Source organism: Carassius gibelio, chromosome B23 (assembly GCF_023724105.1).
Source record: "Carassius gibelio isolate Cgi1373 ecotype wild population from Czech Republic chromosome B23, carGib1.2-hapl.c, whole genome shotgun sequence".
NCBI classification, from domain to species: Eukaryota; Metazoa; Chordata; class Actinopteri; order Cypriniformes; family Cyprinidae; genus Carassius; species Carassius gibelio.
Genome location: NC_068418.1, coordinates 26,077,896 through 26,097,125, shown reverse-complemented (window position 1 = coordinate 26,097,125; position 19,230 = coordinate 26,077,896). Strand labels below are relative to the sequence as shown.

The window sequence follows — 19,230 nt, the reverse complement described above, 5'->3', positions numbered from 1 at the left end:
AAACAAACACAAAATATGATCATGTTTTTGCACAGCTTGTCAGTGAACAAAGGCTCTGTGTAATTAATGCTGCTCCATGTGAAAGCATGCAGGTAATGAACATTTACTGCTTATTACAGAACCGGATTTACTGATGAGATGCGCATTAAATATCACATACAATTTATCGTGCAGCCCTATCCTCCAGTGCCCGCTCCTAAAATGTGTCCTCTTGTGGCCGCTCCTCCAAAATGCCTGCCCTCCTACCTGCTCCTGCCTCCTCCACTGCTGTCATCTGGCAGCCCCTCGGATTGCCTTCAGCCTACCATCTATGCGGTGCAAGCCCCATAGGACTGCCATCCTCCCGAGTCTCCCTCACCTCCGCTTCTAGCCTCCAAGGCACAGACTCCATCTCGGCTCCTAGCTCCCTCACCTCCACCATCAACCATCGACCCATCAGCTTCGTCTGACTCCCTTGTCCCTCCAGCTCCACCTTGGTCAGGTATTCACCATCCTGCGCCTCAGGACTCCACTCTGGCTTTGCTCTGTCCCTCCGGCTCCATCAGTCTCCTTCACCCCCTTGGCTCCACATTGGTCCTCAGTTGCTCTGGTTCCGCCGCAGATCTCAGGATCTCAGCCTCGACTCCACCCTGGCCCCCCAGATCTTCTGCATCACGTGGCTCTTTTGCTCTCCACCTCGGGCTTCACCTGCTCTGATTCTGTTGGTCGCCCCCTGGAGTCAGCGGCCATTCTTCCTCCATGGCACCTCCCAGTGTTGGCCCTAGTCCCTAGTCTTTTCGGTTCTTGTTTGCCAGGTCTACCAGTTACAAGTTATGTAAGTGTGTCTTCCTCCTTCATGTTGGATTTACCCCATGTGTTGGATGAAAAACTATTTATATTATTCTCGGCACGGTGTTCCTTCCGGCAGCATATTGTGACAAGAAGAGAATCACAGGTGCTAAAATTCAGCTCATCTGGTCCACAGAGTCCGCATAAAAGTTTTCCTGGGGTAAGGGCAATTAGAATAAATGGTTAGATAAATATCAGACAAAAACAAATAATATTTTTAAACACTTGCATACATTTAACAATATTACTATTTCATTATGTTGCTTTTTTTTCTTTTCTTTTTTTGCAATTAAAGTTTTATTAGATTTTTTATTATTATTTATTATTATTATTATTTTATTTTATTTTTATTTTATTCTGTTAAATTCTCCTTTTGTAGTTGCCCTAATGAAAAGCTAATTAATTAATCCAAATTTTATATTACCGTTATAAGTGACTTATTACCTGGATTTTACTCAATATTTAATAGGCTATAAATAGCCTATAATTTTCATGACATTAATGATAAACATCATTAATCTGGCCCTGCCTATATGTCACAGTAAGAAGTCAATCCGGCTCTGCTGGTCATTGTAAAGCATGTGACATGCCTTGAGTTTTTTTTTTTTTTTTCTCACATAAAAGAAGCAAATAAACACACACACACACACACTCACACACTCATTCTCTCTCCTCACACACTTTAGACACGGTCATACACTCGCACCTTACCTAACAAACACATACTGTAGGTCAGCACTGCTTCAGGTGAGTGTCAGGGTTGTGATGGCAGACACGGCTGTTCAGATGACTGGAGAGCTAAACAACAATCAGTCCAGGACACCGGTGTCCACCAGGATGTCCTTCCTATCGCCCAGACGAGGAGCGACCATGAGCTTCCACAACATCAACTACAGCGTGAAGATGAAGAGCGGCTTCCTGTTCAAGAGGAAGGTCACGCAGAAGAACATCCTCATCGAGCTCAAGTGAGTCTAGTGCTGTTTGATCACATTACAATTGTGTCCAATGGTTTTTCAAGAGTAAGGCATTTTATGAATGGTAGACACCATGGTATTTTTTAAAATGCATCTTAGAATAGCACATAAATAACACAGCTTATGAATTACAGCACACTGATTATATGATGACTAAAATTGATGTTACCAATTAAAGTCACACCAGAGGTTTCTACAGTCCAATCAAGTTCTTTCACACTGATTGAATCAATCATTAATTTTTTAATCTTGACATATACACAGAGGCATTGTCTTGTTAGAATAGAAAAGAGTCCTTTCCAAACTATCGCTATAAAATTACCAGCACACAATTCCCTAGAATATCATTATATGCTTAAATATGAAGATTTGGACTCATGGGAATCACAAGTGGTCAATCCCGTTCATTAGAAGGGGGGTGCCAATACTTTTGTCCATGAAGTGTATTTTACAGTAGCATTTAAATATTATATAGATTATGGTAATCAAAATGTACCATGGTATATATTATGTAAATTCTATCTATTTGAAAACTGCAAGATGTATTTTTTAGTGTTTGCTCATCTGCAATATGGCTTTCCATCATTTCATATCAGATGTCAAATAGACATCTAGAAAATGCCTTTAAAATGTTTATGATTTAAAATGTATGTATCTTAAAGATGTTTATCCAATGTTTTTTTTCCAGATGAAGCAATCTTTTACAGACATCTTGAAGATGTACATGCATGATCTTGTTTTATGTGATTCATATGATGATGAAGAAAATGTGGCAATTCATATTTATGAAGAAATTCTGTGTTATTTTCTTTAGTGGTATCATGAGGTCGGGACTGAATGCCATATTAGGACCCACTGGGAGCGGGAAATCATCGTAAGAGCCGTCTGTCTGTCTGTCCATCAGTGTCTTAATTCTTTTGAACGAAGGCACCTCTAAACACGCAAAAAATAAAAACAGTCTAAACTGCTAATTAACTATTTATTGTATATTTACGGTTTTTCAACTCTCTTAAAAATAGCGGTGCTTCATGATGCCATAGAAGAACACTTATGTCTAAATGGTTCTGTAAACAATCTTTAACATCTGAAGGTTCTTCAGATTCAAAAAATGTAAGAAAGACATGTTTATTTAAAGAACATTTGACTGAATGCTTCTTTGTGAATGGTTATTTCGATTGCATTGCTTGAAGAACCTTTTGAAGAACCGCTCTTAAAAGGAATGGCAGATGAGACTCCAAAAACACACCCATTACTCATTTAGAGAATAGGGACAGTCTGCTTGGACCATGGGAGCACCAACCATTTTATATACAGTCGTTATACATAGCAAATTGGATTCGGAAACGCTTATAGTATAAAATCTAATTTTATTTCAACGAAAAGAGAGAACTGACTCAAAAGAATAATTAATTCCCAAATAATTGCCATTGCTGGTTCATTTGACAGAAATACCGGACACAAATAGATAAAGAAACGCTGATATATTTGCTGGGAAAATGTTTCTCAGGTCACTCAGAGTGTTCCTGGTACACACAGTGCATACAGCCGTATACCTGTAGGCGCCACTGATTACAAGCTGTTACAAAATACACCAGACTATTGTTTTCCAGTCCTTTTCTTAAGAATACGTTGAAAAAAAAATCTAATTTCATCTTGTTCTTTTGATCCCAATCTTTTGTCCTATCTTGTCTTCTAAACAAAGTGTCTTGTCACACCCTTAGTAACACCCCTAGTAACCAGTGTTGTGTTTTTTAGTTAAAGTAGTTTAAATGGTTTAAAAGTATTTTTTGTATATACTTGTACATATAAACAAATGTTTGTGTTTAACTGCAGGTTTCTGGACGTTCTGGCCGCTCGTAAGGATCCTGCTGGTCTTTCTGGAGAGGTTCTAATAGACGGAGCTCCACAGCCTCCAAACTTCAAATGTCTGTCTGGATACGTAGTGCAGGTATAAAACACACAAACACTCAGTTACTACATTTCTTTACTTCTGTTTAGTTAGTGAAATAGCAGCACTTTCTCCTCAATGACACATGAAGTGAGAAATAACATTTAGGAGTGGAGCACAAACACTAACTTACACATTAGACGTCATGTTTGACTCTAAAAATTGAAATCAGTGTTAAAACAGGAAGCAGAACTTGTTATTCTGTAGAATACATATCATGACTGAGGAAATTGTGTGATCGCCAACTAAGATTAGAAGAGCTGGACTAAAACCATTCAGCAGTTTAGTTTGTTTTCTTTGCATAAATAGTTTAATACAGTGCGTTCGCCTAAACTACTACTTGATTTTTTATTTAGGACTTTGAATTCCTCGAGCAATTGTGTAATCTTATCTCAAATCTCACATCAGCATGTTGTGGGACACCTTGTATTTACTAAAGCTTTGCGTTTAGAAAAAGGTCTGTCATGGTTTAAAAGCATGAAACATCCAGAAACTCAGGCATTGTGTTTCAAACTAGGGCTTTACTCATATCAGATTTTCACTACATGACGATCTTAACCACATGATAATGATCAGAAGTGGAAAGAGTACTGAAAAATGACAAATTAAAAGGTAAAAGGGAAGAGTTCAGATGCAGAAGCCTCTAAAGGCCTTGGTATACTTCAAACGAAGTTAGTTTTCGTTCTTCGTTTGGGGGCAAAAAGAAGCTGGAAAAGGCGGTAAACTGTTTCCAAACATTCCGACACCCCCTCACTGCTGGATGCGGGGTGTAGTTTAATGTAAACATAAAATTATCCCCTAAACACACCAATGATGAAATCATGTTGCAGTGTAGGCAATCTAGGTGTGAGATGGGCATCGATGATCAGAATATTATAGACAAAAGAATAATGTTTACCTGTAGTTCAGAGTCAAGTATAATGTTTGCAATACAAAAGACCCAAAATCAGTCCTTTATGGGAAGTGCGAATGTGTCATTGCATGTAAAACTTTACCATGATGTGCATTTATGCATATATATATATATGGGTAAATTGTTACACCTTTTTATATTTTATTTGGTGTCATGATTTATATTTGATAAAAACAAAAGTTTATTATTGTATGTTCATTTGGCATTTCATTTATTGTATACCCTTTAAATTTGCTTATTGAAAGAACAACAGCAGCAGCAGTAGTATGGTGTAACATTTATTTGAAACATGTATTTGGTACTTGCTACCTTATATCTTTACGCTTTCCTTTCATTCTTTTCATGGCTTTGGAAAACTTGTCTCGGATGTTTCTCTGTGTCACTTTTTGCATAACTCCAGGTCGTCGACACCAAGCTTCGTTGTTATTTCTTGCTACCTAATATTGCTACCTTATATCTTTACGCTTTCCTTTCATTCTTTTCATGGCTTTGGAAAACTTGTCTCGGATGTTTCTCTACGTCACTTTTGGCATAACTCCAGGTCATCGACACCAAGCTTCGTTGTTATTTCTTTCTACTAATGAATGTTTTCTCTGTTCCTTAAGTGCAATTTGAAAACTTCTTCTAAAATAAGAATTTTCATCAGGTTCTTGTGTTTAGGTTCAGTGATTTCACTTTCATGGCAATGAACAGGTTCTATTCGTTGCCATTTTAATTTGTATAATGGAACTTAAACATAGGAGCCTGAGAAAATGCTTAACGTACTGTTACTTTTGTAATTAATGTAGAGTGAGTAAAGTAAAAATACTTGTCCAAAAACGAATTGAGTGAATGTAAAAAAGTAGTTTATTTACAGTAAAAGTTCTCATAAATAGTTTTGTGGAAACTTTTCGATTTTGTTCGAAATTATGTCATATCAGTTCATTCTTCGATTTCGTTTGAAGTATATCGGGCATATATTGTGTTACTCCCTAAAAAAAAAAATAATTACATTACTTATCATGGAAAGTAATGCGTTACATTACTTTTCGATTATTTTATAATCCACGCCTGTACCATGGCGTCCAGCCCCAGTGGAGTTGGATGAGTCAGAGAGAACCAGAGGGGACAGTGCGATGTCCCTCGAGTCGCAAACAGGTGTACGCGTCCATTGCTAGTATCATGCAGCGACAAGGAGCTCCCAGCACTGGGCCCTGAGACAAGAACCAAGGTTCCCTCCACATATCAAAGGCATGTAGCGCCGCGTGACCTTGATCATGCGAAGTGGGTTTCCCCTCGGGGAGAACTCCTTGGTCTTGAGCCACCACTGCAGGGCTCTCATGTACAGCAGGCCAATAGGTATCACGTTGGACGCAGCTGCCATCAGACCCAGCAGTTTTTGAAACTGCTTGACAGTGAGTGACTGGCCTTCTCTCACTCTTGCGACGGCGACGAGAATCGGCTCGATCCGAGCAGGTGACATGCGTGCCTGCATCGTGGTCGAATACCACACCGTGCCCAGATAAGTGGCTCTCTGTACTGGAGAAAGCACACTTTTCTTGGCATTCAGTCTAAACCCCAGCTCTCTCATGTGGGCAAGAACGACATCTCGATACAGAACCGCCATTTGCTCTGATTGAGCTAAAATCAACCAATGATCGATATAGTTCAGAAACTTCCTCTGTAGGGGAAGGATGGAGATACAGAAATATGCATCTTTTAGTTCTATCGTGACAAACCAGTCCTCGGACCTGATCAGAGACACGACCTGTTTGAGTTTGAGCATCCTGAACTTCAGTCGCTTTACTGAGCGGGTTCACTAGATGCAGATCTAAAATAGGACGCAACCCCCCCATCCTTCTTTGAAACAATGAAGTACCGGCTGTAAAACCCCGACTCACTGTCATGAGGAGGGACCATCTCGATGGCTTCCTCCCTCAGGAGAGCGTGCACTTCCTGTTCCCTAACCAGAGCCTGCTCGAACCCACCAGCGTGGGTGAAACCCCATTTAATCGAGGCGGAGTAGAACCCAACTGAATTGTGTAACTTCTTTCTACAGTGTGCAGGACCCATTGAGACCCATTAGTTTCCACGCTGCTAAATGATCTACTAAGGGAGTCAGTCTCTCAAGACTGACCTCTGGTGTAATCAGAAAAGATAGCTTGGTGCCCTGTAACGGCGGACCGGCAGGAGACAACCAAACTAACCATTCTAGACACCTCAGCGGAGGCGGCGAGCCACTCAGCACCGCTGCCTTTCCGGGCGGTAACTGGGCGTGGTGCTCACGGGAGACCGCTGCGCCCTGTAACTCTGGCAGGGTTGGCAGAACGATCTCCTGAGGGCACTGAGGCGAGACAGACACTGTGTAATGTGGTGTAACCCGCTGCACCACAGAGGGGACTGCCCTCATTAGCCCCGGGCCAGTGGCGTCAGGGCTTATTGGCCAAGGACCTCTTAGCCTTAAGTACGGTCCGCAGATCCAGCTTAGACTTCGAAGCCCCCGACCCAGAGTGTGAGGCGATGCTCTGTTTTTGTGCCACCCTGTATGAGGAGCTGGTACCCGGTGGAGGCTGCCCCCACCCGGCAGCCTCCGGATCTTTGGTAGCACGGAGAGACAAATCAGCGGTCCTCCTGAGCTCTGTGATATCCTCTGATCTCACGTGCTCTTGCTCATCTAAATCTTTCAGCAGATCGGCTTGGTAACACCGCCATGGTGTGCAGACACGCACCAGCCTAACCCTTTAATAATGATGCCGCGCTGGGAGACAGATAGCTCGTGAGCATCTGTTCAACCCGGGGCATCGCTTTATAACCGCGCTCATTCATCCCTGCTACGTTGCCGTAGTGAAGATTTACACACACCTGCATGCAAATTGGGAAAGAAATTAGGCTTCGGCACGGAGGTGGCGGCTTAGTTCGCAGAAAACGCTCATCAAGTTTGCTTTTCTGCGGTTCAGCCTTTTTCTCAGCAGGCCATTCGATGTTTAACTTGGCCACAGCACAAGTAACCAACTACAAAAGCTCCTCATTCTGGGGCGATTGAGGGGGGGGGGGATCCTCAGAAATGTTCACCACATCAACCTTCTTGGAGGAGGATAGATGAAATGCTGAGCCCGCTCACCCTCTCGAAAGCTGGCTCTGCGATGCTCCACTCCCAGGCAAACAACAAACAAACGATGTGTATCCCCACCTGAGATGTAGCGAGGACAGGGAGGAACACACAGTCTGCAATGTTGCTTCGCCCATTTTGTGTTTGGTCTTGGAGGGTGCTGTTGGCATACTTTTGGGGGATGACAAAAAACACTAAATAAGACTCACAAACATAAAAGTTCTTTGAACAGTACACACACCCAGAGAGCGCTTGCTGAAGACAGAAGGCTGAGGCCGGCTGCGCCTCTCGTGCTTTTATGCTTCCTGGTCTCTGACGTCACCCGCCTATCACGTCTCGCCCATCTATTGGACTGATTACACACATGATTCAGAGACGTCACGCTGGGGGCATTCCCCAATCGTCCTCAACGCAGCTCGAGTTCCTGAAGAGGAACTTAGCATATTTGTTGTTGAGAAACAATGATTGCATAACACAATTATTTTTCACACTTAACACATACTTGGCACCACCTAATGTTTCAGGTATATTATTAACATGTAGAATTATAGACCCTGAATAATAGATTTTTTTATTAAAACGTCAAATTCTTATAAATATAGTTGCCAATGAATCACAGCATTGCACACAAAAAGAACAATTTCACTTAATAAAAGTAACTAAAATGCAAGACATTTTTGGCTCCGTGTCAAAATGGGAAACTTTGTGAGAATAACAACCTAATGGTGCAGGATAATTATGTGTCATATTATTATACGTGTCCTATTCATTTTTTTTTATATCACCCATTCTGGTAAATGGCAGCTATTTCAAAGGCTTTTTTTTTTTTTTTGCAGGATGACGTGGTCATGGGGACACTGACCGTTCGGGAGAATCTGCGTTTCTCAGCAGCTTTAAGGCTCCCGAAGTCGATCAGTCAGCAAGAAAAAGATGAAAAGATTGAAACACTAATTCAGGAGCTGGGATTGAGCAAAGTGGCTGATTCACGGGTAACAAACCAAACACAACTTTATCTGGATTATTACATGTGCAATCAGCATAAACTTAACCTTCTCAAAAATCAGTAAAGAGTGTACAATATACAGTCTCATCTTTGATTTGGAGTGTTTTTTTTTCTCCTCAAATGTATAGCTAGATAAAAAATACAAACGAAAGAAATGAATAAATGAATTTACAGCTGCTCCAATTGGCTGGTTTTACAGGTGGGCACGCAGCTGATTCGTGGTGTTTCAGGTGGAGAGAGAAAGAGGACAAGCATCGGCATGGAGCTGATCATTGATCCACCGGTGCTTTTCCTGGACGAGCCGACCACCGGCCTGGACGCCAGTACAGCTAACTCCGTCCTCATGCTGCTCAAGAAGTGCGTTTATATAAAACCGGTCGTATTTCATATGAAAGACATGTTCATATACATGTTCATAAACACACACACAGCTAAAAAAAAATCTAAGGATCACTTTGAAAACATCAGATCTCAATGGGGAAATATATCAAGCTGAATATCTATACTGATATTGATTGGGTTGTGTGTTAGGAACGAAAAGATAAAACGGCATTTGATGGAAATCAAAATGATCACAGTCTACAGAGGGCTGAATTCAAAGACACCCTGAAAATCAAAGTGAAAAAATAATGCAGCAGGCTAGTCCTTTTCTCTCAAATTTTATGCAGCAACTCAAAATGGTACTCAGTAGTTTGTATACACTGTAAGTTAACATCGGGGCATGCTCCTAATGAGATGACGGATGGTATCCTGGGTTATTTCCTCCCAGATCTCGACCAGGGCATCACTGAGCTCCTGGACAGTCTGAGGTGCAACCTGACGGCATCAGATGGACTGAAACATAATGTCCCAGTGGTGTTTTATTGGATTTAGCTCAGGCGAGCGTTGGGGCTATTCAATGGTATCAATTCCTTCATCCTCTAGGCACTGCTTGAGTACTCTTGCCTCATGAGGCCGGGTATTATCATACACCAGGAGGAACCCAGACCCTACTGCACCAGCGTAGGGTCTGACAGTGGGTCCAAGGATTTCATCCTGATAACTAATGGCAGTCAAGGTGTCATTGTCTAGCCTGTAGAGCTCCGTGCGTCCCACCATGGATATGCCGCCTCAGACCATCACTGACCCACTACCAACCTGGTCATGCTGAACGATGTTACAGGCAGCATTACATTCTCCATGGCTTCTCTGGAACCTTTCACATCTGCCACATATGCTCAGAGTGTACCTTCTCTCATCTGTGAAAAGCACGGACTGACAATTCTGGTATTCAATGGCAAATGCCATTCGAGCTCCATGGTGCAAGGCAATGAGCACAGGGACTGCTAGAGGGTGTCGGGCCCTCAGGCCAACATCATGAAGTGTGTTTCTGATTGTTTGGTCAGAGACATTCACACCTGTGGCCTGTTGGAAGTCATTTTGTAGGGCGCTGGCAGTGCTCATTATGTTCCTCTTTGCAAAAAGGAGCAGATACCGGTCCTTCTGGTGGGTTAAGGACCTTCTACAGCCCTGTCCAGCTCTCCTAGAGTAACTGCTTGTCTCCAGGAATATCCTCCATCCTCTTGAGAGTGTGCTGGGAAACACATCAAACCTTCAGGCAATGGCACATATTGATGTGCCATCCTGGAGGAATTGGACTACCTGTGCCGAGGGCCAGTCCCTGTCGCTGAAGTCACCCCAGTGTGGCTTTTACATCTGCTCAAAACATCTGCATGAGAGAGTATTTACCACACTCACCACCATTGCATGAATCAACTTTCAAAGTGAGCAGTGCTCCCACTGCATGTCACAACTTGCCTGCCATCTCCTCCTTTAGAGTCAGACGCAGCTCAAGTTGCTGATCTCCATTGCTCTAATAACAGCTCATCCTCCCTGGAGAAAAGGAGACTGGTGGACCAGCTGATTTAGAGTCCATTCATCAAAGCCTAGGTGGACATCTTTTGCTTCCATTGAGTCCTACCAGTGCACGCTATTTTACTCCCTGACTGGGTGTACCATGGGCATGGATATGCTGGCACACAGCTGGCCTGGGACTTATGCAAATATGCATTTTACACCAGCAAGACTCTCTGCACGGACCTTGTACAAGAACAGGGTGGACGAGGAGCAGGTCTTGATGATTGCATCTTATTGGCCTACCTGGATATGGTTTTCAGACCAGATGAATCATTGCAACAGTCCTTCCTTACCTTTTTTCAGGGGCAGGGCACAATTTGGTACCCATGTCAAGATCTTTGGCACCTCCACGTGTGGCTCCTAAATGGGCACGGATGGCTAATCAACTTGTCACAAGCAGTGAATTCCAATATCTCTTAGGCCAGAGCCCCCTTTACCAGGCAGGCCTATGTCCTGAAGAAGAATCTGTTCACTTGGGTGGTGTTCTTCTGTGACCCACAGAGATTCCCAATCATTGTGATTTCTTTTATTCAAGAGAGTCTGAAGCGGAGATGGTCACCTCCACCTTGAAAGTCTATGCTTCTGCTATTGCAGCACATCACAATGGCGCAGTTTACAAGTTTACTATGGGAAAACTATTGGAAACATGACCTGATCATTAAGTTCTTGAGAGACGACAGGAGGTAGACATTGCCTTGTCCCTTCATGGGATCTCTCAAGCCCCTTTCACACTGCTATTCCGGCAAATACACAGGTAAAGAGTTCTGCCAAGCGTTCCCATGTCACTAGATTTTGCACTTTCACACTGCCAGTTATTACCCGGGATATCTGCTTTCACACACAACCCGTAAAGATCCCGTAACGACACTTGACATCAGGGCGTGACATGTAATGTACGAGTCGAAAACTTTAGACACGTTATACTTTCACTGAAGCAAGCGAACGATCTCGGCGTCAGTGCGGAAACTGAGGAACAAACTGATCTCTGCTTCATTACAGTTTGCACATATTTTTTCATCGCAGACGTTGATCTTCCTTCAAAACAGCTGTTAAAAGAGTTGCGCGATAACGTGCGTCATCACTACGACACAGCATTAGATCTGGCTTTTGTTCACACAGCGCTTGTCCCGGGTTGAACCCGGCAATGTTAATAGGTCCCCGACCTGGGTTCCGACGTGCAGTGTGAAAGGTGCTTCAGTGGTCCTTCCTGAACTGCGGATAGCTCCCTTGTCAAGTTTAATATATTGTCTCTGAAGACAGCGCTCCTAACCCGACTCACTTCAATCAAGAGGTTGGGGAACTTGTAGGCATTTTCGGCCAGTGAAACCTGCCTTGAATTCCGATTTGATCTCACATTGTCCTGAGACCCCTGGCCTAGATACATGTCCAAAGTTCCCACCGCTCCCATTTAGGACAAGTTTGTGAACTTGCAAGCGCTGCCCTTGGAGAAGGCAGACCCATTTTTGGCATTGATGTGTCCCATCAAACCTAACTGAATGAAAAGTTTCCCTGAATGAGGGAGTGGAGATGTTACATCCCTTTTGCGACAAAGTGCAAACCTGAATGAGTGGACACGTACTTCTGTTTTATATATTTGTATGTTCAGGGTCACTAGGCATGCAAAATCTACTCACCAATATTCATTGGCCATTTATTTTAGAAATCAGATATGATTGTGCTACCAAATAAGACCCTTAATGCCAGTGTTGACAGAACATCTCTGTTACCTCCTTCAGGGAGGTATTCAGTTAAAATTTTTTATATAAATTGTTTATACATTTTATTTTTAATTTAATAATAACTAATTACTTTATATATATTTTATTTATACATTTGCATATGGATTTTTATTTTATATTGGAAAATAAATAAATAAACTTGATTTTTGGGCGTGAAATATAACATTGATGTTATAATTTGTTCAGAATGGCGAACAGCGGTCGCACCATCATCCTGTCCATCCATCAGCCGCGGTACTCCATCTACCGGCTGTTCGACAGCCTCACACTGCTGGTGGGAGGAAGACTGGTGTATCACGGCCCGGCTCAAGACACCCTGGACTACTTCAGTCAAATCGGTATAAAAAAACACAAATACACACATGAACAGACTCTCAGGTCCAGTTACTGATGTGTGTGTGTGTGTGTGTGTGTGTGTCAGGATATATCTGTGAACCACTTAACAATCCTGCTGATTTCTTCCTGGATGTCATCAATGGAGACTCCACTGCCGTCGCTCTCAACAAGTTATACGACGATGAGGGTACAACAATTTCCTTTCCGTAGTATAATGTAACAGAGGCCAGTGAGTAGGTGCTCTGAAGGTAAAACCTCACTTCCCTGATCTCAAGAGATGCCGTGATGTCATTTAGCCTCCTTGTTAGTGTGTCTGCCTCCCAGGCTCGGAACGAGAACGAGGTGTGGCAGTGAGGACCCGGGAGAGAGGGCTTATATAAAGGCCATTTTGCAGCTTATTTAAGTCAAGAACTGATGTGTTTTTATTTTCATGCAATTATGTGTATTTGGCTTTATTTCAATTTTAATTTTAGTTTTACTATTCGTAGTGCTTCAACTTATTTCAGTTAGGTGCCAAGGCAATATTTGTATTTTTTTTGTTTACGTTTCTTCCGTTAATATTTCTAATTTGCTTATTGTTTTTCAGATTTAAAAATAATGTTTAAAGGTTTTGTCATTTAAGTTAACAATAACATCACAGACTGAAATTAACATTATAATTTATTTCTGCTTTAATAGGAATTATTAATACTTTAAGGGTTTTTTAAGCTTTTTATATATAAGATTTAGAATAAGAATATTAGAATTTATATATAAGATTTTATTTTCAGCTTTAAATTCATTTTAAAAATTGTTTTTCATGTAATATTCAGAATTTATTTCAGGTTTAATACAAATGTTTTATTTTTATTTATTTATTCATTCATTTATTTATTTTTTACTAATAAGACCATCAGTGACTGAGACTAGTGTATCTGTGTGACTGATTATAAATGTGTCTGTGTGTCAGAACTGGACGAGGAGCAGCGGAGATCATCTCTGAAGGGCATCGCGAACCATTTGGTGGATGAATACAAGAACAGCGCCAGCAACAAACAGACCAAAAGCGAGCTGGATCTAATTATTCAGGGACAGGACTACAGCAAACAACCCAAATCCAGAACCATCACCTACAGCACATCCTTCTGCCACCAGTTCAACTGGGTTCTCAAAAGAACCTTCAAGGACCTCATGCTGAACCCACAGACCTCATTCGTCCAGGTCAGCACCACCGTCTTCATCAGGCTTTCATAATCGTTGGTGCTCCTTCTCTTCCTCCTCTTCTTCTTCTGTTACTTCTGCTCTGGAAGTCTATGGGTGCATCTGAAAAATATCCCACAATCCTGTGCGTTCCATTCCATGACGGTTAAGCGAAAAAATAAAGATGGCGCCTGAAAGTTGCATTTGGTGATGATTTTGTGTGTAAATATATATTTCTGACTAACTTTTTGCACTTTTGATATTATTTCAAGTGATTTTAATAATATAATAATATTATTGTAAATAAATATTCATTTAGTTATCACCAAAACTGTTACGTTGCATCAGAAGAAGCATGTCTGAAATCAGTTTCAAAAGGTCCCTTCATGCAAAAATGCTGCCTGCAAAGTCATTGTCTCATAAGGCAGCGAGGCAGCAAATCAGAAGCGGCCTATGGCAGCCCATAGAACTGCTTTAGGGAAACTTATGAAATTTGGCACACAGTCTCAAAATTAACCATAGCTAGTTTTGAGTGTAAAACAAAACCCCTCTAGCACCACCAACAGTTACATTTGCACTCAGTTTATGCTAATATCTTTTGAATCTTAAATTTTAGGAGCATTGTCTTACAATGCTTGTGTTATTGTCTGATTCCTCTGTTCAATTTAGAGTGAAATGGACACCAAAATGTTACAAATATACAGGCCAAGATTTTTTTTGAAATTTTAATTAACCCCTTAACTGCCACTCACATTCTTTTAAATGTCACAATGAAATGTGTGTGTGTGTTTGTATATAGCATGTTTAAAGAATATATAGATTTATTTATTAAGTGTTAAAATAAAGATTACGTTTTCAAGATTATGTTTCCCTCTAGATCGGGGTGATGATTATCCTGGCTCTCGTTGTTGGAACCATATTTTTTGGAGTGAAGGATAATATGAGTGGTATTCAGAACAGGTATGAAAACATTCATCCATCTGACTCAGTTCTTCTGTGAGATGAATAATTTATGATTGAATTAGAATTGATTCAGTGCTCAGATCTGATGAACAGAAGTTGCATCTCTGTAGTCAGTAGTAGTGTTTTCAAATATAATTTACTGAATAATAAATTTGTGCACATGTCCACTAACAGTTGTATGTGTTTCAGGATGGGTGCACTCTTCTTCATCACCACAAATCAGTGCTTCAGTTCAATGTCCTCAGCTGAACTGTTTATCACAGAGAGGAAACTGTTTGTGTGAGTAAATACATGCACACAAACACAAACACACACACACGAGTTCAAGAACATTTAAAAAAAAAAAAGCACCTTGTGTAAAGTTATTGTATCTCAAAAGAAGTAACAAATTTAATCATTGAAACGAGTCACTTTTAAAACGAATCTTAAGCCGTTTCACGTTGAAGTCATGTTGAAAATCTTTTCGCATTTAGTTTCAAGCGCAGACGTCACGCCCACAGACCGTTGGCTAAACGTCTTATGCATATGGGACACAAAAGTGGAAACACTTCAGGAGCTGTGTTGGGGAAAGTTACTTTTAAATGTAATGCATTACAATATTGCGTTACTCTGCATTACTTACGTTACTTTTTATGGAAAGTAATACGATATGTGACTTTTGCGTTACTTTTTCAAACTGGGTAGGGCTTGCTTGTTTGTTTTTAATTAAAAAAAAGTTATATTTTTTCGTAAACATAAAAGTCCTTTCACACCAAAAGCTAAATTAATATGTCTCAGGCTGAAGAGAAAGTAAATTCACGTTTGTACAATAGAACACAAAAGAAGAAAGTTCAACACACCTCGGCAATTAAAAAAATGAGCAAAAATGTTTTTAAGTTTATATTTATTAAGTATTTATTGCTTATAAGTATAGTTGAACTGGATCATTGAAGGTCAGCACTTTATTGCAAGTTTCCGTCACATTAATTTCACTGTTGCATTTCAATTTTAAATTTTTCCTTTCTCTTTGGAGTTTTAAAAGCTCTTGGTGTATAAAGAAGATCTGTGAAGAGAAAGATCTGTGAAAGTCTCAAATCCAAAGAGATATTCTTTATCAAAGTTAAGAGTCAACCACGCCGCCCTAAAATGTTTTGTTCTAACACGCCCCCACATGTCTACATCACTATGTGGGAAGATTTGCATAACGCTGCCCATATGATCACGCAAAGAAAGAAGGCGTACCTTTTATTCTATTTTGTAGTATTGTTGCCGCAGCCACCATGTCGTACAGATACTGTAAACAGTTGGCATGCCAAAGAAATAAATAAAATAAATGTATATATATATTTAATCAGCCTACAAAAAATTCTTATGCATTGCAATCCTTTCATTTTTAATATTTGGCATGTTTGTGTGCTGCTGTGCGTCCCTGTGTTTAATAAGCAACATGTTCGCACGTAATGGACCCGCCTATACTAACACGCTATTTAAATAACAAAGAAAAAACATTGTGCCAGACTTTAGACCAGGTTTGAGTTGGTTTATGGCACAGTCTATTTTCAGCTCCTTAAAATAGCAATGTGACAGCAATGCGCCTGATCACACCTCTTTTTTAGGCCAGCACACCCATGGGCACACAAATGAGCGCAAATGCATTTGCTAATTAAACGAGTTGTCGCTGGACGGGAAAATGCAAACAGTGCCGGACTGAAACTAGCAAACACACCTGCGCTGCGCCTGGTGTCGCATTGCACCGGTTGTATTATAGGGCCCTCTGTGTTTCATTGTGAAAGCAAAACTATTTTGTTTGGCCTTCCAAAAGAGGACGATTTCTGCTTCGTCATGCCTGGAGCTGTACACCGTGGATGAAGCAGAGTCCAGCCCGGGGGCGTCACATGGCTGCCTCAAGCCCGCAGGACGGTCCTTTGGTCACTCTAGTTCTCTGGCCGTTCTCTAGTTCTCAGGACACGACTATCACATTTATAATGGGTTTCAATGTTTGTGCCTCATTGCTCTGGTCGTACAGGGCATCACAATATGTTAATATGTTGAGGTATTCGGCCAATCACAACACACTGGATAACTGGCCAATCACAGCACTGCATGCTTTACAGACCAATAAGCCTTGTTAAAACCGATACTTTTCAGAAGATGGGGAATGGCTTATCCGATTAACTGAATTCTGGGTTTTCGAAAGTATTAGAAAGTTTGCGACATAGAATTTTTCAAAATACGTCCAAGAGTTTTACACACTGGCCTGTTATTGTGGTGACATTTCCAAACCCCAAAATGTGATGCTGAATGAAACGAACTGTGATTGGTTGTTTGACATGGGTGGGCCTTGGCCAAAGAAAGCTGCCATGGTTTCCAGACCTTCAGCCGTCAGTCTGAAGGTCTGGCTATGCTAAATTATTTTGCGTTGGTCTGTATGATAATGCAAATTCATTATTTGCCACTAGGTGCCACTTTAGGAGTGGTAAAAATAATGGTTTCTCTGGTTACGCTGTACAAAAAGCAGCACTTTGCTCACAAACGCTGCTTTTTCAGCCATTACAGGCATAATGACATGAAAATGAGACCAATCTGACCAATCACCACAAGTGTCACGCAAAGGAGGGGTTTGAAATACCAAAATATGAACATTTCATTACCCATATTAGGGGAACTTTAATGGTTAACTTGAACATCTACTTCAGGACTGAATGTACAGAAACACAGCTGATGTTCATTTTTAATTGTAGTTTTATAATTGTTCAAAGTGTTCATGGCAAATGTCCCATAGCTGGGGAAAACATAAATTTATGCAAAAAAAAAAATTTTTGTTGTTAGTGGGAGTATTTGTATTTTTTAGTGTAGAGACACTGTAATTGTTGGTGTAAAATTGGATTAGTGTGATCCATGGATGCCGTAACGGGGGGTTTATTAGGGCTATTCCAAGGGCCAAGGTTAAAGGGGGCCTGGAATTATATTTTTATGTAGTAGCAGTAGTAGTAAAGTGTTATTTTGTAATGCTTAATTACAACAGTCAGTTTGAAATAACCTACTGAAATCATAGAAAATGTTTCCTTTGGGAATTTAAGACAAGTTGGAAGTAATCTTATTTATTTTAAATAAGAAAAGAAAATATGAATAAAAATATTTTTATGTTAAGATTGTCTTCTGAATGTGATTAGTGATGTTTTATGTGCAGTTGACATTATGACTGTAATTTGATTGATTGAGTGTTTGATGATGTCCTCAGGCACGAGTACATCAGTGGATACTACAGAGTCTCGGTGTACTTCTTGTCTAAGGTCCTGTCTGACATCCTGACTCTGCGCACCATCCCATCCATCATCTTCAGCTGTGTCGTGTACTGGATGATCGGTCAGACTCACATTGCCATTGTTCATGTTTGTCTGGTAAGGAACATGCAGACTCATGTGTTTGTGTTTCCTGTGCAGGTCTGAAGGCAACGGCCGAGGCGTTCTTCATCTTTCTCTTCTCCATCGTTCTGGTGTCTTACACAGCCACCTCCATGACTCTAGCCATCTCCGCTGATCAGACGGTGGTGGGCATCGCTACCATCGTGATTAACATGATATTTGTGTTCATGATGGTAAAGAAACACACACATACACACCAGCACTATTTTATGAGGCTGTGAATGTACCATGGTAAAGGGTTATTATAAGTATATTTTTAAGTATATGCAACATCCTTGCCATGTCCTAAATTGGAGTCAATCGTGGCTCAAATCAATGCATGCTGTTCATGTTCTGGGGGAGCTCAATTGTGCACCTGATGTGCTTTAACAACAAATGAGACTTCTGGGAAAATGCTTCCCAGACTCCATCCCCAGGTGGTCTAGCTGTTTTGGAGTCGATTAGGGGAAGCCCATGTGGACTCCCACTGCTCTAGCTGTTTACTCACTGACTGAGGCCCCCCTTGAAATTGATGTGACCCTGGGGTTTAATTGGTTCGTACTTCAGAGTAGGGTTTAAAACACTTCTATAGGAACTACCAGTCATGAAAGTGTACAGTGATTGGCCAAATGCATATAAAACACTGGCTACCTGGCTTTTTTAGAAAGCCATATGAAAATATTTACTCCATGCATTTGGAAAATAGCGATAACAGCATTTACCTGTTATGTTCTTTTCTCAGCCTCAATGATATGCAACACTACAAGTTGTCATAGAAAATTGAGTCTTTAATTTCTTAAATAGGATGTTCAAATTCTAATCGCCATCATCATGAGACCCATGACACACAACGAAAATGGCTTCGGTCATACAGTCCTTCGTTCACCAGTTGTTGATGTTTGTATATCCTTCACCTTGCTGACTGGCATGTTTTACATTTCTATATATCCATAACCACAGTGATTGCTCAATTAACTATT

The 19,230-nt window shown here is 40.9% G+C and overlaps 1 protein-coding gene and 1 long non-coding RNA gene across 2 annotated transcripts in view; one reads left to right on the top strand and one right to left on the bottom strand.

Annotated features, from left to right (window-relative positions):
- Positions 1-19,230, bottom strand: part of LOC128011962 (uncharacterized) — an 80,269-nt gene that overhangs the window by 56,628 nt on the left and 4,411 nt on the right. The gene's annotated exons all lie outside the window — the stretch shown is intronic.
- Positions 1,594-19,230, top strand: part of LOC128011960 (broad substrate specificity ATP-binding cassette transporter ABCG2-like) — a 21,263-nt gene continuing 3,626 nt past the window's right edge. The window contains exons 1-12 of the mRNA XM_052594792.1: positions 1,594-1,793; positions 2,617-2,676; positions 3,636-3,750; positions 8,588-8,740; positions 8,954-9,111; positions 12,576-12,727; positions 12,811-12,912; positions 13,675-13,925; positions 14,782-14,864; positions 15,057-15,146; positions 18,088-18,212; positions 18,290-18,444. Coding sequence (XP_052450752.1) covers positions 1,594-1,793; positions 2,617-2,676; positions 3,636-3,750; positions 8,588-8,740; positions 8,954-9,111; positions 12,576-12,727; positions 12,811-12,912; positions 13,675-13,925; positions 14,782-14,864; positions 15,057-15,146; positions 18,088-18,212; positions 18,290-18,444 — 1,644 coding nt within the window. The remainder of the gene's footprint in view (positions 1,794-2,616; positions 2,677-3,635; positions 3,751-8,587; positions 8,741-8,953; positions 9,112-12,575; positions 12,728-12,810; positions 12,913-13,674; positions 13,926-14,781; positions 14,865-15,056; positions 15,147-18,087; positions 18,213-18,289; positions 18,445-19,230) is intronic.